General features: G+C 39.9%; 1 protein-coding gene across 1 annotated transcript in view; it reads right to left on the minus strand.

Moving 5' to 3' along the window:
• dnajc17 (DnaJ (Hsp40) homolog, subfamily C, member 17) overlaps positions 1-16,892 on the minus strand; it is a 39,251-nt gene extending 22,359 nt beyond the window's left edge. The window contains exons 1-8 of the mRNA XM_005916923.3: positions 16,671-16,892; positions 7,139-7,208; positions 5,394-5,452; positions 5,194-5,281; positions 4,925-5,001; positions 4,158-4,275; positions 3,474-3,523; positions 1,675-1,752 (exon numbers count right to left, since the gene is read on the minus strand). Of these exons, the coding sequence (XP_005916985.1) occupies positions 1,675-1,752; positions 3,474-3,523; positions 4,158-4,275; positions 4,925-5,001; positions 5,194-5,281; positions 5,394-5,452; positions 7,139-7,208; positions 16,671-16,751 (621 nt within the window). The 5' untranslated portion in view covers positions 16,752-16,892. The remainder of the gene's footprint in view (positions 1-1,674; positions 1,753-3,473; positions 3,524-4,157; positions 4,276-4,924; positions 5,002-5,193; positions 5,282-5,393; positions 5,453-7,138; positions 7,209-16,670) is intronic.
• Between the last annotated feature and the right edge of the window lie 608 nt (positions 16,893-17,500).

Consider the following 17,500-nt stretch of genomic DNA (forward strand, 5'->3'; position numbering starts at 1 on the left):
TATATATATATATATATATATATATATAGCTCTAATCAATCAATAACAGATACTCCTCATTTCACTTTATTATGTGTTTAAAGAGCAACTGTAGTCTAATTTTTCTATTCCAACCTTTAGAACCACCATGGGCAAGACCAAAGAGCTGGAGTGGGCTACAAGACCATCAGCAAGAAGCTTGGTGAAAAGTTGACAACTGCTGTTACTATTATTTGGAAATAAAGGAAATATAAAATGACCATCATTGCCTCAAGGAGTGAGGATGACCATGAGAAAGGTGGTTGATCAGCCTAAGACTGCACAGGTGGAGCTTGTTAATGATCTGGAGGCAGTTGGGACCACAATCACCAAGAACATTTTTGTTATAACACTACATCACAATGAACTGTAATCTCGAAGTGTCAACAAGGTCCTTGTGCTAATGAAGGCACACGTATAGGTCTGTTGCAAGTTTGCCAGTGAAGATCTAAAAGATTCAGAGAAGGTTTGGGAGAAAGCTCTTTGGCATCAGCTCACCCTGCCGTGTTTGGAGGCAAAGTGATGCTGAGTATGACCCAAAGAACGCCATCCCCACAGTCAAGCACAGAGGTAGAAAAATGCTGTGGGGCTGTTTTTTTGTTTTCATCACATTGAGAGGACAATGGACATGTACCACAAAATCCCAGATGAGAACCTCCTTCTCTCAGCCAGAACAGTTAACATGAGTCAAGGATGGGTCTTCCAGCACGACAGTGACCCAAAACACATCACCAACGTAACAAAGGAGTAATTAAAGAAGAAGACCATTATGATTATGGAGTAGCCTAGCCAGTCTCCAGACCTCAATCCTATAGAAAATCTGTTCCAATCTCTTCATGTATTTGGTCTTCTTCACACACAAAGCTAGGACATCTTACTATTGATCACTGATTGAAGAAAATAAGAACGATTTGGTTCGTCTTCAGCATGTAGCCAGGCTGACAAAGAGTCAGAGCTCTGTTGAACCAAACATTCCTTTAACCTTAACTACTAATGACTTCACAAGTTTCATTAAAAATAATTCTGTAACCATTTGAGAAAAAAATATTGATAAGAAAAACATCACATATAGATATTTATAATACTATTTATATTACTGTACGGTCTTTACCTAATATAAAATGACTTGAGGTGACTGCTATTGTGATTTGGTGCCGTATAAATATAACTGAATTGAATTATTGACTTCAAGAAACATCTTACCATTGTGCTTTCCTACAAGGCTTTCTCCATCAAGTACCAACTTAAGTTTTGCTTGGGGATCAATTTATAACTTGTGACTTATGTGATGTATTTGTTTTCTGGATTTAGAGGCATTTCTTTGGAAGTGAGCAAACCTAAAAATTCAGCAGTGTATTTTTTCCCCAGGAAATTTAATTTGCAGACCCTTTAGAGAGGAAAATGATTGCATTTGGCTAACCTAGTCAAATAAATACCTCATAAATTCATGGGAATTTTTGCATTCATTTAACACTCATTTGCAATACAAAAAGAGTCGTTATTTAAGGCAATACTGTATAATGCCAAACCTAAATTATTTTATTGTGTTGTAATCTTTTTAAAATAGTTCTAAAAGCAAAGGAAAACTGTTTTGCAGTATAAATCAATAACTTTGCAGCACTGTGGCATTACTTATTCTCTTTTCAGGACGCATACCTTTTGTAGAAGTTTAAACAGAATGTCATGAGAGTAACCTCCATTTGTCTCATCATCTTTTTTACACTTCCACTTCAACTGGAGGAGAGAAAGAGAGAGGAAAGGCTAATATTAGTCAAGAAAGTTTTCATGAGCTAAAGAAGTGCATGATAATGTCTAATCATTAGAACACATTGATTAAAGTCAGCTGACAAAGAGGCCAAGCGTGCCAGGCGGGCTCGCCTCTGATGAGACACAGATTACAAAAACCATCAGCACACGCTGGAGCTACGAGAAAAAGACATTATTAAGCTCTTGGAACATCACCATGGCACCACCTGCAAGACCTGCAGTCAATTTCCATTCATACCGAAAGCACCAGATAAATGAGTGAAATTCAAAACATGGACACCTGGACTACAGAAAATGTGGTGACTCACTTGCTTTAACTATCATAAATTAATCAAGAAATAATCCAAAGCAGTTCAATGTCTAAGAACGTGTTTGGTCACAGGCAAAAGAGAGGAAGTCCTCCTCTACTATGTGAACTGTGGTCAACTTCTTTGCTTACATAACAATGTTAGTGTGTCTTTAGTTTAAAAAGAAATTGAAAAACATATGAACCCCGTTTGGAGTTCTGTCACTAAAAGCTCATGCGAGTTCCTGCACTCCTAAAAAACAAGACAGATATTGTGTAACTTCTCATATGCATGTACAAAGAACAGGGAAATGAGGCAAATATCACAGCAACTGCTCGGAGTAGTATTATAAATGGCAAGCGCTAACTGTTGGTTCAGCTCCAGCATTCTGCTCACTGTCAGAGCAGCAGGATTTCTGGGAACTTCCAAGTGCAAATGGAGTCTTTTTACCAGCAATTACGGCTGAAAATGTCCATCTAAGAGCATTCTCTTCTCCCCACCGATAACCTCCTTACCCGGTAATCGTCAAATAAAATGCTAAGGTATTTCTATGATGTGATGTCTGTGATTTCAGCCTGCAACACAGAAACACTGCTGCGTTTGCTCAAAATTTAGATCTATTCTTCAAAAAGCGAGTCATCAACACAGCTGATAATTATGCTAAGGTCATAGAGAACTTTCTAAAATCAAATTAAACTTTATAGTGAAAAGCAATGGGCAGTTTGAATATAGAAAAAATGGCTGTGGTTAACTGTCTAGAGATCATATTCCATGTTATGCTTTTAAGACGTTCAGATGCAGGTATCTGATGTGGGAAGCCAATAAATTATTAATAAGAAAATATTTTTGATTGCACGCAGGGCTGCAATCTGAGATAGAAGCAGAGACTCTGAGATAAATCTTGCAGTAAACGTGTCCCTGTCCATGCAACATGATTTGTGATGCTGTCAGTCTGGCCGTTGTTTGTTTTTTCTAGCTGAACACACAAACGTCAGGGAATACGCTGCGGCACTAGATGGCTATCAAATTTTAAAACCAGATTTACTGTCTAAACACATTAGCTAACATCCCATGTTAATACATGCAGACTCTGCTGTTTCCAGGAGGAAATATAATAAGCCTTCTCTTAGTTTAGATACTGGTCTCCTGACGACACTGTGCCCTCTCAAGAGGACTGGACTTCAGAATAGCATGTGTGCTCAGTAGTGAGGCAACTTATGTGGTCTCCAATAATGAAACACAAATGGCAAAAGGTTTTTATCAAACTCCCCGCTGAGATCCTGCCTGAAATTTCACTCAGATATAGCAGTCGCTCCTCCACGTTACTGAGGGACCTACATTATTCTCTTACTACATATTTCACCCCAACCCTGACCTCTCTTCACATATTCTGAGCCTTACCTTCAATTTTGGGGTTACGTTGCTCTTGGAACATCTCTCCACTCCTGAGTCTGACAAAACGCAACAGAGGGGGGGGGATGAGACAGAGAAGTGAAAAAAACAAAGAAACTATTGTTTTCCTGAAATTTTATACGCAAGAGAGCAGTCGAGGGACTAGTGCAGATAGACAGCAATTTTAAAATGGATGTCATGTGTTAAATGTATAGCTCTTGCTGATCCAGGGGAGGGCTGTGTGCGTGCAAATGGAAAAGACACAGAAGACATGCTGACAATGCATTAGTAATTGTCCGGCCACAGAAGGGGTCTAGTTTAGGGCAGCAGTCAGTTGTTTTCCTAAGTATATACACGCTGCCTTCCTTTTGCTGCAAAAAATATTACCATGAGGTTAAAAGTTTGATGGACCGCTCTGTGTACGCAGTGATTGGCATCCCTTTGCTATCTTGCCAAGAAACTAAAATAGACCTCTTCCAATATAATTTCAGTTATTGTTATAGTCTATCATGTGAATAATACATGGTGAGCCACAGGGAGCCTGGTGGCTGCTGTGGTTGTGCTGACACGACGAGGGATGGGAAACACAGGGGGTTCACCCTAGCAAGGCTTTGGGATGATATAAAAATGTCAGGACTACAATAAACTGGTTTAGCTAACTCAGACCAGCAAGGATTGGTCAAATGCATGTACTTCTCTGAGTGTGGTCTCCTCCGTGTTGATGTGCTTCTCTTTCTCTCTGGATCTGCTCTCTGATGAGCCTCTGCTCCTCTTCAAGCTGTCTGGATCCCTCCTCCCTCAAGCGGGCAATCTTGGAGAAGGTGCACATAAAATGCAGAAATGTGAATGAACAGGTGGCCAAGTGTTACGTGACAGCACATGTTAAGATAACAGCTGTTGGAATATGATCAGCTTTATTACTCTGCAATTCTGTGTTTATGTCCTCTACTCAAGGAGGCTATACAAACCAGCTTGTTTCATCACTTAAGGCACTAATGCCTCGATGAAGTCAGAAAATGGAATAGTGCCACCTGCTGGTTATGGCCTCCTTCCTTATGTATATGCATGAAGCACCTTGAGCGTATGGAAATTACTCACAGTGGAAGCATGCACACCATTTTTATTTATGGGTGTTCTGCACAAACTGCACCGAGTCATGCAATATCACCTTAATGACCTTACTGATAATTATGTCTGTGAAAAAACAAAATAAAGAGAGGAGCTCTTAGACAGAGCCTTTGTTCGTGACCCAAGTATTTGAAAGAGTTCAACTCAATCAGGAAAAACTATTTGATGAAAAACAGAATGAAAGCACCAGGGTGTGCTTTAGTTTTCCTAGATGCATTTTCCAATACAGCACTTATACCTGCAGTATAGTGAAATTTAAAATTTTCTGCAGCCTCTTAAGGCAAATTGCAGCGCAGTATCTTTGCTAATGTCATTTCTATAAAATGCGATACCTCTTCCTCGAGTGTTCTAGTGATCTGCACTTCCTCCTGGCTTTGAGCTTCTGCTTGTCGCTCTCTGGCCTCCAAATCTGTCAAAACAACGCACACAAACTAATCCACATCTCCATCATATACTCATAGTATTGATTGACTGACTTATTATTATTATTATTATTCTTTAAAGAGGAAACAGTACTTCAGCATTAAAAGTTGATAATTAGAAAGAAACACAAGATAATATCACTAAATAATCTCTGGGATGCGGCAGAAAAATGACTCACCAAGTTTAATTTTCTTTCTCTTGCTATCTAGTTTCTTGTTTCTTTCTTCTGCTTGTTTCTTGGCAGCACAAATCTTGTCATAAGCAGCCTGAAAAAAAAAGCGTTAGACTTCAAGATCACTCCTTGCTGGGCTTGCTGTGTCTCGGTTTACTTGAGGGCTAGGATCCATATTAGAGGTTACAAGACACCAGCGGTCTTACCTTGGCGGCGGCATCAGTTAGCACCTCAAGAGCCTGGGATAACTGGTGGAAGAGCTCAACTAAAAGAAAGAAGAAAAAAAAAGACAGAATAAGAGCATTTTCTTGCATTACTGCCTTCAACTTTTATCTTGTGGGATATTACCTATAAAAAAGAAAAACGTGGCTAAAGGTTTACAAAAATTGAGTTGATAATTGTGCCAGTTTGAAACAAAAAAGACAGATCATAAAATTATACTGAAACGGGGAGACTGAGAAGGACAGGACACCTAATTCAAAAGCAGAGTTATGTCTACGAATGCCTCAAGATGATGGGACATGGAGCCAATACAAACTGCGACATTTGTGTCTCAAAATTTGCCGCAGGTCTCACGAAACTTGTTTCCTCCAGTGACACGGCCGTGCATTCCCCTGGCCCAGCCTGCAGCAAATACCACTACACCAGTTGTCATTTAACACACACGCACAGACAAATGTACACTGGGAGACCACAGTCCCCCCAGCTTGTCCTCCAAACAGCACATTACTGCACGATACTAGCCAGGCTTAATCATTCACTTATGGGAGGCCTAACAGACTGATACTGTTACTCCCTGTGGGGACTGGCATTGCACACTAACAGAAGGCTCTCGAGATCGCGCTGCCAGCGGAGGCGGTCAGGTTACCTACATGCATATAATGGGCTGGAATGAAATCCAACTGGGGGAAACCTGCCATGCCCACCAGGCACCTCTGAGTGTCACAATATGGGGTATTTAGAGGGGAGAGGGGATAGTGGGGAGGGGTATCGTCAATCAGTGAAGAATTGTGACCCCTATGTCACCTCTTACATGCAAACAACCCTCCCCTGAGGGGCAGCAAGTCCCAAGACTTGCTCCGCTCTCGTGCGATAGAGTCCAATTCTCTTCATGCGCGGGTTCGAGTGTTGAGGGCCTCCAAACCACTACTTTTCCATTTCTGGGAAACCGACCCCCTGCTTTTGTGTTATCCCTCTCAACCCTACCAATTTCCTTTTTTTCCTGACATAATCAGAAATTGCCTGAACCATCCAGAAGCCACATAAACCTAACTTGAAAACATACCTCGTGACCAGCTTCTTGTCCAAGGTGCATTTTTCCCCTATTGACAGAAAGCTATGCTGAGATTTTCTGGTCTAATTGTTGACATGCTGGTTGGCACCAAGCTGCAGAAGGACACATGAACCCAGGGAGGACAGAGTGTGGATGAGGGTGGTGAGGACGGTGATGCTGGCCATGTTTTTCTAGCTAAAAAGCTGGCGGGAGAAACATGCGCTGGTTGCCTTGCGACAGAGTGCTGTGGCCAGGACATCTGGCAGAGTTTAACGCTGTGAGAATGTGACTCTGGAGCATTCATTTTTGGCCCTGGACCTTAATGGCAACTCAGTGAGTGGTCATAACTAACTCCTCAGTGGCAACGGTCAATGCCTCAGAATGGAGACAGAAGACACATGAACCTGGGACACTCAGGGAGGGAAATTTTCTAAGGTTGTACTTCCTCCCACATAGCCCTCTAAAGGAGATGTATTCTCACCACTACACTCACCTGCTCTGAATCTGACAATTACCTGCACTATTACCAAGTGCGCAGCTAGTAAGCCAAGAGATGTGGATCTACACCAGAACTTCTATGCATCCAATCATCTGCATCTTTATATGCATCTCTGTCAGATAAGGTTTGGAGATCATGTGAGAAAACAGTAAATGCAAAACAAAAACTGTCTCACTCACCTGCTTTTGGGTTGTCTGGGTTCTTGTCTGGATGGCATGTTAACGCTTTCTGTCGATACGCTTTCTTGATCTGAAAAAGGAGGAGGGAAAAACTCCAAACATTACAAAGAGTGGAAAATGCTTGTTAGAACGCAGAAAAATGAACAATTCCCTCAACCTTCAGTTCTATTTATATATCCTCAAATCACAACAAGAGTCTCCTCAAGGTGCTTTAGACTTTAAGGTAAAGACCCTAAAAAATAGAGGAAAAACCCTAACAAACAACAAATGAGCAAGCACTGGCAACACTGGGGAGGAAAAACTCCCTTTTAGCAGGAAGAAACCTATTACAAAAAGAATAAAACAAAATGTAATGTCCCCCATATGAGGGCTCGGGGTCTTGGGAGGTTAAGCACAAATTTTGGGCACCGTGTAAAGATATAATTCTTACTGTGTATCAATAATTTTATAACGTTGAGTTTGGCCCAGAAGTCTAACTAAAAAAAAAAAGAAGTTATGGCCTCATTGAAATAATGCCAAAGACAGTAACAGCCTGACATAAAAACATCTGAGGTGAAATGTGGTCTTTAATGGAATTGTTTTGTTTGGATCAAATTGAAACTTTAAGCCGATCCTGTGCTTCGTGTCCTTTTGACATGCCGTTAATGGCTTCTAACCACTGTGGTACATACTGCACTGTACAAGAATTCAAAACTATTCTCAGGCTATTCCAGTTGTCAGATTGCAAGATAAATACGAAGTTGCAACCTAGTATTATTCTATCTTTATTTAAACAATATTAGATAGAATATGTCATAAAAAATGAAATCAAGCCTGACATAGTCTGAAAGCAGCATCCTTTGGCAGCGGGGGGGTTAATCCAAATAAGGTTTTAGTTATAGCTGATTTTTTAACTCTGGGTCACTGCTTGGAACATTAACCATTCATTGGTCCTTCTAGGAATCACTTAATGGAGAGGTGGTTTTATTAGAAGTCTGCTTCTTTTGAGAATGAAGGGAAACAGGAAAATTACCGCAGAGACCAGAGGGGGCAGTGGAGTCCAGCGCTTGAGAATTCTGCACAACCTCAAACGCACATGCTCATATACAGTACATGCATTGCATGCTAAAGTTTTGGCACATCCAACCCTCCCCCCCATACATACACATTAAAGAACAGACCAAACACAAACACTGACATGCACTTTCTCACCAGACATAATCAGTCATGCCAACATTCTGGATGTTTTCAAATTCTCCCTGTTAGCGCAAATCAATCTCCTGCCAGTATGCTTCGGGCCACAAAAACTGGGAGCCCCTTTGTTCATGTCTGGGAAGCGTTTGCATTGGATGCATTGTCTTCTGGCATATGCAGTGTTTCCCTGTAATTTGTTTTGCACAGTTTTATCTCTAGAACGCACGCCAAAACATACTGAGCTGACTTTACGGGGATGGATGGAATTGGGGGGAAGCACAATGGTGTAATTAATCAGCGTCCAGGCTTTTTTTAACTGCAGCTCCAATGACAGTTAAGTACAGTCACACATTAGACTGGATGCCCTCCATCCAGGGTGCAAGAGCTTAACCTCTGACTGATTATATGAACCAAGCAAGCCTCCAGTGAAGCCTCTGGAGATAACTGCAGCTCACACAGCTCCTAAATGTCAAAAGTCCTTTCTTCTATCTAAACTGGATTGGGGTTTTTTTTTTGGGGGGGGGGGGTTCATTATTGTTCCAACAGTAAATGAGAACTTGGTTCAGTGAGAGGGCTTTTTGAGAGACTAGACATCATTAGAGGATATTTAGTCTTGCTGCTTGGCACACACAGCGTTCCTACAGATTGCGACTGACACGCAGGGCTGTGGACTAGAACCAAACACATATGCTTACGGTTGGCCGAAGCCTGCTTCCCCTGTATTATCCTCGCCTGTCTATTTCTCACATTCTGTTCAATGCACTCCCTATTATACCTTTGTCCAACTCATTTTAAAGCTTTTTAGTAAGATACAAAAAAGTGAAGACTCGAGTTTCGCCTCAAAATTATACTCCTCTTCAACAACAGTTGCCTCAAGCACGATTCTTGTGATTATGCACTATATAAATAAAATTGAACTGAATTGCAAAGGAGTGAACTGCAGCTCCTCTCTGGGATCAAAACACAGCCTAAAAATGGGTCCTACTCTGTCCTTTTTCCCTCTACCACTGTGAGGAGTTGCTTACTGTGGATTTCCACAAAGTGCCAACCAACTTGCTCAAGATGTGCAGACCATGATTGAAAACAAGTCTACATCTTTCTTTCTTTTTTAAATCAGTGTTACATAATCTTCTGATGGTAATGCAGTTTAAGTGGAGACAAAAACAAGCCTGCACTGCATTAATGTCATTTTGACAAAAATTATCGTGCCTTGATGTTCGCTATATCGTACCTTGCAATACTGAAATGTAAAGGTGTGTGAGCTTTTGTTATACCACAGAGAACCAATGCCTAAACTGGAATAAAAACATATGTAATACACACTTTTTTGGAAGTATCAATCATGTCTGGAGTTGTTAGTAAACTGTAAAATAGGAACTTGAGGTAATCAGAGCTGTGCAATGTGCTTTCAAAATAGCATCAGTCTGTATTTGGAATAGAAAACACAATATAAATCATTTTTGAACATTTGAAATGTTAGCAGCCAAGATATGGAAGAGCTATGCCTTCCTTTAGCTTATGCCACTGTTGTAGCTCCATATATAGTTAAGAGCTCTTTTTCATTCCATATAAATGAAATGATATCTTTTTAAAAACAGATTTAGGAAGATGAAATGAGAGTGTGATCATTTTCTTGTAAAATCCCCCATAATTTAATTTCAGTTAGCTAACCATCTGGACCATGTGCCTTACCACTTTGCATTATCATTAATACATTAATGATTAGGGCTGGGCCATATTATACCGTTCACGGTAATACCGGTATAATGTTGGACAACGATAAGAAAATGAAATATCGCAATATGGGTAAAACGCGCATGCGCAGTGCCTTTGTTTTCATACGCACATGGCGGAAAAAGCATGGCGGCGAATGAGAAGGGCGAAAGCGGAACGTTGAATAAAAATGGATGAACCAGAACTGGTTTGTAAAAATGCTGCAGCTTCACTGGTGTGGAACTGGTTTAGCTTTCGTTCGTCAGACACACAACAAAGCACTATTTTTGGTAGCGCATGCTAGCGGGCCGTCGTTATTACCGTGTTGTTTGGAAAATACGGCGCACTTAAAATCAATCCTTTGATTTTTCTGAAAGTCGACAGAGCCCCTTATAATCCCGTGTGCCTTATGTATGAACTCTGGTTGTGTTTACTGACCTCGAAACGATTTTATGTGCACGGCGCTCGAAAATCTGTCAAATGTTTCAGTACGACTTTGCTAAGCTACGAAGCCGCACCGCTTGATGGATTGTCGGAGCATTACGGCTATCGTAGGCGGAGCCTCGCGGAGTGATACGTACTGTGCTTCAACATAATGATTACCGTATTGTGTGTGTATAACCTCTTTTAAGTTTTGTGGATATTATACATGGTTATGCTGAGGATATGTCGGCCAGTTTCCACTGGAAATGCCTTTTGGTTAAACTGTCAGCAAGGAATTTGCATTTGCACTGTTAAATTTTTATATAACTTTAATGCACATAAAACAGCTGCTTGTTTAAGTGAAAATACATTGATGGGTTTTTTTGCACTAATAAAGTTGTGGAGTTGTAAAGTATTTTGTCTTGTGTCAATTATATCATCGGTTATATCGTTATCGCAAATTTTCAAATTATATCGTGATAAATATTTTTGGTCATATTGCCCTGCTCTATTAATGATTTCTTTCTGTTGTAACAGGAGTTCAATCTTAAATTTTGTAGTGCATAAAGGACAGAGCACTGAGCACCGGCTGCAATTTTTTAATGAGCTAATGTTTTTGAACTTTTGGCATTTCTTATATTTAGATTAATCGGATTACAGCTTTCAGGACTTCCCTGAACAGTGAGGCAAAAATATTATTTTTCTAATGGGTTTTATAAAGTTGTTAATTGCTAAAAAATTAACTAAATAAAATTAAAAGAACATGATCCAATTCAAGTGCAGTTAAATATTCAACTATTGTGACAAACAATTCCCTTTTTTATTAATAAAGAAGAAAACTACCTTACAATCCCAGCTTTAAAAAAAGTTAGGATTCTACAATGTAAATAAAAAATGGAATGCAATGATTTGCAAATCTCATAACCCCGTATTTTATTCACAGAAGAACGTAGAAAACAAAGTCAGATGTTTAAACTGAAACATTTTAAATATTCTCTGAATAATATTAGTTCATTTTGTATTTGATGACAGCAACACATCTCAAAAAAAATGGGGACGGAACAACAAAAAGCCGGAAAAAGCAAGTTTCTCAAGAGTAAAGATGGGCAGGGCTTCACCAATGTGCAAAAAATTATCTATATTTTGTGGAACAGTTTCACAGTAATACTTGTTATTATAAAATTACTACAACTTTGAATGTCTCGTCATCTACAGTACCTAATATCATCAAAATATTTCGAGAGTCTGGAGAAATCGCTGTGGAAAATCATTATTGGATGCCTGTGATCTTCGGGCCCTCGGGCACCAGTGCATTAAAAACAGACATGATTCCGTCATGGATCTTACACCATGGGCTCAGGAACACTTCCAGAAATCACTGTCTATGAACACAATTTGCTGTTGCATCCAAAAATGCAGATTAAAAATCCTGCAAAGAAGAAGCCATATTTGAACATGATCCAGAAACACTTCTTTCTTCTCTGGGCCAAAGGTCATTTAAAATGGTCAGAGGCAAAGTGGAAAACTGTTCTGTGGTTTAACAAGTTGAAATATAAAATTATGTGTGGAAAACATTGCTCCCGTGACTTCCACACTAAGGAGGAGAAGGTCAGGCGCGTTATCAGCATTCAGTTTAAAAGCCTGCAGATCTGATGGTATGGGGGTGCCTAATGAATTGGCAGTCTAAACACCTGGAAAGGCACCATTAATGCTGAGATTCAAAGCAACATGTGCTCCCATCCAGAGGACATCGGGACAGACGTTACATATTTCAGCAAGATGATGCTAAACCGCATACTGCATCAATTCCAACAGCATGACTACATAATGGCAGAGTCTGGGTGCTGACCAGGCCTGCCTTTCACTGATTGAAAACATTCAGCGAATCATGAAGCAAAAAACACAACAAAGAAAACCTAGAATAATCAGGCAGCTACAATCTTATATCAGACAGGACATCATTCCTTTTCCAAAAGTCCAGCAGCTGCTCTCCTCACTTCCCAGATGTTTACAGACTGTTGTTAAAAGAAGAGAGGATGCTACACAGCAGTAAACATGAACACGTCCCAGCTTTTTTGAGACGTTTATTTGTTTATGTGATTTGCAAATCATTGCATTCCGTTATTATTTACATTTTACACAGTGTCCCACTGTTTTGGAACTGAGGTTGAAGAATAGATTACTTCCTTATTGAGAAAACCCTTAATTTCTTTATCACACAGGTGAATGTTTAACTGCACTCGAATTGGATCATCATTCATATGATGCACTGAGAAAAAGAGAAAATAAAAAGCAATACAGGCATGTCAGATAATCCATTAATGGATTTACTGCATTTACTTCAAGTTCTGGTATTAGTATGATTAATTTACCTTTCCTTTAAATGTATCATCACGTTTATGCATAAAACAAAACATTTCAAACCCTTTAATAAATAATTGTGGCTGCAGTCTTTCTTTACTCAGAAATACAGAAATGGATGCCAAAAACAGGGAAACATTAAATTCTAAAACAGGGTAACCAGAGTTCATCATGAAGATAAGTACGTGTGATTTGAAATAGAGGCAGCCTTTATAAAAATAAATACATCACCCGTGAGTTTATACTGTGTCCTTAATTCACATTCAGTCAGCTTCTCACATTCATCACCTGCACCTATCTGACAAGATAAACATGTCTCTGCCACGTCTTCACTAACAGCAGATGTTTGCCGTTGTCGGGAAGTACGTTTGGCCAGCCGAGCTGCTTGACAAGTACAACCTGTCATCACCAAAGTTGCTCTGGTGGAGAACAGCCATCTTGCATGTCATCATAACTCCCCTTCTCTCCAGTTCCTCCTCCAATCGTTTCCTTTTCACTCTCTCTAGGATCCTTCACGATATCTTGTCTCTACTGTGCCTCCGGAGCTGTTTTGTTAAATAATGCATGATTACTCCCATCAGTGCCATAACACGCAATCTTTAATTGATGCTGGAAGACCCTGAGCCCGCTGGTTCTCCACACTAGGAGCCAAAGCAGTGCAATCTTTAAGAAGTTGTGCGCATAAGTCTTCAATTGCAGGGCATCTTCCTATAGCCCTAATCCGGCCAATTACTCTAGCAATTATCTTTGTGCAGTTCACCGTGACCTTATAGGACTGGCTCTGAATCCATCAGTTGTTGGAAAAAATGAAAAACAGAAGAACTCCTGGACTAAAACCAGCTGCTCTCCCTTGTGCTTACAGATGATGAAAACTGTATTTAATCCTACTGTATTTTCTGTCTGTTGTAATTCAAAATATTCCACATTTTCATATGCCAATTTTCCTTGTTTCATGCATGAGACAGACTAAATGAAAGAAATCTCAACTATTTCCCACACTTCTGTTTGTCAAAGAATGAACCACAAGATCAGGGAAAGACTACAATCCTGGAGTAGGAGGCCAACGGTAGCCTAATAGTTAGTGCCTGGCAAAAAAAAAACAAAAAAAACAAAAACCAACATTCTCAGTGCCGACCGGATACCCATTTGCTTCAGTTTAGCTGCATGCTCACATCTTGTCCTCATTAAACCAGTTTTTGGTGCCAATTATGGCTGACAAACTACTGGTCCCAGTGTAGAAACCCTTACTGTGTAGATGATTAGCTGCCTGATCAGCCATGGATCCATCCTCATTAATAACAATGTGTGATTCTTTATGGGATATTATCAGCTAGAAGAAAATAATAACAAAATACTCCAGAGAAAGAAAGGTAAAAAGAAAAGTGAATGTAGCCCTCCACTAGCAGCTGAGCATGGACCTGGATAAACAGCTGTTTTTTCTGCAAGACACTGTCACGCAATCACTCAGGCCACCGACTAAACACTCGATCATTCAAGAACTTAGAGGGCCCTGGGAAGAGCATGTGGGAAGAGTAAACGAGAAGAAGCACGCAAAGTACTAGGAGCTGTTGGAGAAGTGCCAGGACAGAGGCTGGAAGATGCTCTGTGAGCCCAAAGAGGTTAGCTGTGGAGGTTTTGCAGGATGTTCACTCTTCAAAGTGCAAGCAACTGGGCGCTACAGGAGACGGAAGACAGAGAGCCAACCCCATTTGTGGCATCTGGGTGAGGAGGTCTGATGCTAAAAGATCCAAAACACCTCATGACCCCAAGAACCTCACTGAAGATGTATCAGGGAGAAACTGTAAGCACACTGTGGATGCATGTGCTTCTTAATGCAAACCTCACAGATCACGCTGGCATAAATAAATTAATATGCAGTAATCAAATTGTTTGAGGAAGAGCACTCATTTTGATTAATTCACTTAATAACAATGTAACAACTAAATCAATACACCAACCTAACTGTAACTGATCTGGCAAAAACATCATTATGGTTTAATCTATTTATTCAGTTATAACTGCTTTGTCTGCTTTAAGAGTGTATATGGTTGTATAGCTGTGGAATACATACTTATTGCACTAGAAATAAACTGCATAAAAATTGCTGTCCTGATTGCACGCTGATGATGCTCCCCAGTGCACTGCAGAATGCAATTATAATCTTAATGCACCTATTCTGACAAAGACTTGAAGAGGAAAAGGAAATTCATCAGTGGGGGCATTGAGTTTACAATGAACTATTACAATGCAATGAAATCACCTGTCCTTGGATGCTCTGAGTGGAAGTAAACCATTCAAGCGTGTAGTTACTGAAACACATTAGGTAATAGGTACATTAAAATTTAAGTAGCTGAACAAACCACAAGAAATTCTGTGTGGTCTTGGCTGTGGACGAGCAATCTGTGGTAGGTACAAGTGTTTAACTGGTGACTGGTCTTTAGAAAAAGCCTTCCGTAGCACTATAAGCATAACGTAAACCCCATGAAGTCATTAAATCATAAACTCTGAAGTGCCAGTTTACATAGCATTTATCAGCCAGCTAAGCGCAACGAAAGGTCAGCAGCAGAGACACTAAAGAGAAACAAGGGAACATGAAGTATGCAAATCCCCTACGTCAAGGCAGTGTTTTACAAGCTATGGCTAAAACCACATAAACAGGCTCTGGGATGAGCTTCTTCCTCTTTCTTTGATAAACAGTGTGCCTAATAGCTGGGATAGAGCAGCAGGCCAAAAAACTGGGTTAAGTAGCTCATCTGATGACATCTCTCTTCACACACTTGATTGATTTTTGAGACCCTCCCTTCTGACTAAACGCACTACACACACATGCTACAAACAAACCCACTATCTCTCTCGACCATCAACAGACCTCACAGAATCAGCCCCCCTCCCTTTGGAGCCTCAATTCTACCCAAGCCACAACCACCAACTTCCTTAAGGATAATCCTCTGGGGAGAACAGAACTTTGAATTCCAATTAAGAAATTAACTGCCTCCCTCATTTTGGCAGCAATTTTAATTTCCCTTCAGGCCTGTGGATTCGGGATTGTGGAAACAGTGAAGAGAGGTGGTTGCAGGGAAAATGCTTGATTCAGGGAATCATGGTGAACCACTCAGAGATGAAAATTTGAAGCGATGTTGGGGAAATGCTCCCAGGGTTGATTGCAAGAACAAAGAGAATTTTGCAAAATTCTGTTTCCAATATGCAGAAAAGCAAAAAACTAGTTTACCCACGGCAGTAACGCACATGTAATCAGATGTTTTCAGAACCACACCAGCTTTCAGGAGCTAAGTATGTTGATTTAACTGAAATTACAAAAAGATATATATATATATATATATATATACACACACACACAGTCAAACCAGTAACTGAATAATCACACCGAAATTATGGTCATAGTTTCACTGTAAAGGGATTTTATGTCAAGGCATAGTACTAAAGGTTTGCCTGATGCAACACCCCCACTCAGCGGCCTTTCAGAGTATCACAACGGTGTAAATGAACCATTAGCCGGTTGGTCTGTTAAATGACACGCTGGACCTGCATCTTTTATAGTTTTATCTTACGTTTATCTCACACTGTAAAAACAAACAAACAAAAAACCTCTTCACCATTTACACACACATACGATTAAAAGAAATACTAATCTTCATAGCAGAAAGTTATCATAGCCTCTTGCTTCGTGACAAAAATGTCCTAAGACAACAAATTTGTATTATTTATTACTTGATAATAAATAGTCTGGCAAATAAAAATAACAGGTTCCAGCTTACAATGCGTTACTTACAAGCATGGTTATCTTAACACGGCTATTTTTAACACAATGACTAAAGCTAGCTTTAAGTGCTAGTTTACACACCTCTTTCGTTGTAGCAGTGCTTTCAACGCCAAGTAAACCGTACAGATCCAGCTGTAGGATATCTTTAGCCTTTCCGGACATTTCTGCCAAAACGCGCTACAGTACCAATACACAAAAATAATAAATATACCACTATTTAAAACAGCTGTTTTGCTAGCTATTTAGCTTCGTGTTGTGGTTCCAGGCAGCATGAGTATGACGTCCTCAACCTTTCAACCAGGATGTGCATTGCAAACTGGGTATTGTAGTTTTTGGGTCTCCTTGCTCTTCTCTAGGTTCCTGAAAAGCTCCCTCACAGAATTTTTATTATTTTTACTGTAGCGTTTATTATTTTTATATCCGACAAATTTTTTCCACAAGTATTAGTCTTCTAAAATCTTTTGACCCATCTGTGGGCTCTTTAAGGGCTGTTCATGCGTGACAAATCCCACATCCAAAGCTTCACTGCATAGATGGCTATTTTTATCTTGCTGTCAGGTGTGAAATTAGTTATTTAGAACAATATCCTGCCTGGCATTAAAGGCCCACTGTGTATTTAACCACAAGACATAAACGGTATTTAACATTTTAAATTATTTATTTTGTTTAAGTAAAAGAGACTTCCTGTGCCATACTTATGTGCCTGTTTTCTATCAGCATATTGTTCACATTAGCCTCATTCTACTGTATTTTTTGATATTGCTAATGATGATGTTCGGGGATTAAAAGCCACATGTAGGCTCCTTGTTTAAATAAAATACTGGATTTCATTCATTTTGCGCGCGTACGTCTTTCCCAAGGCACCCTAATAACATTGTTTCGACATTTAAATTTGGATATGAAACTTATCC

The sequence above is a fragment of the Haplochromis burtoni genome, unplaced genomic scaffold (assembly GCF_018398535.1).
Source record: "Haplochromis burtoni strain Fernald_Lab_line unplaced genomic scaffold, NCSU_Asbu1 Contig_16, whole genome shotgun sequence".
Lineage (NCBI taxonomy): Eukaryota > Metazoa > Chordata > Actinopteri > Cichliformes > Cichlidae > Haplochromis > Haplochromis burtoni.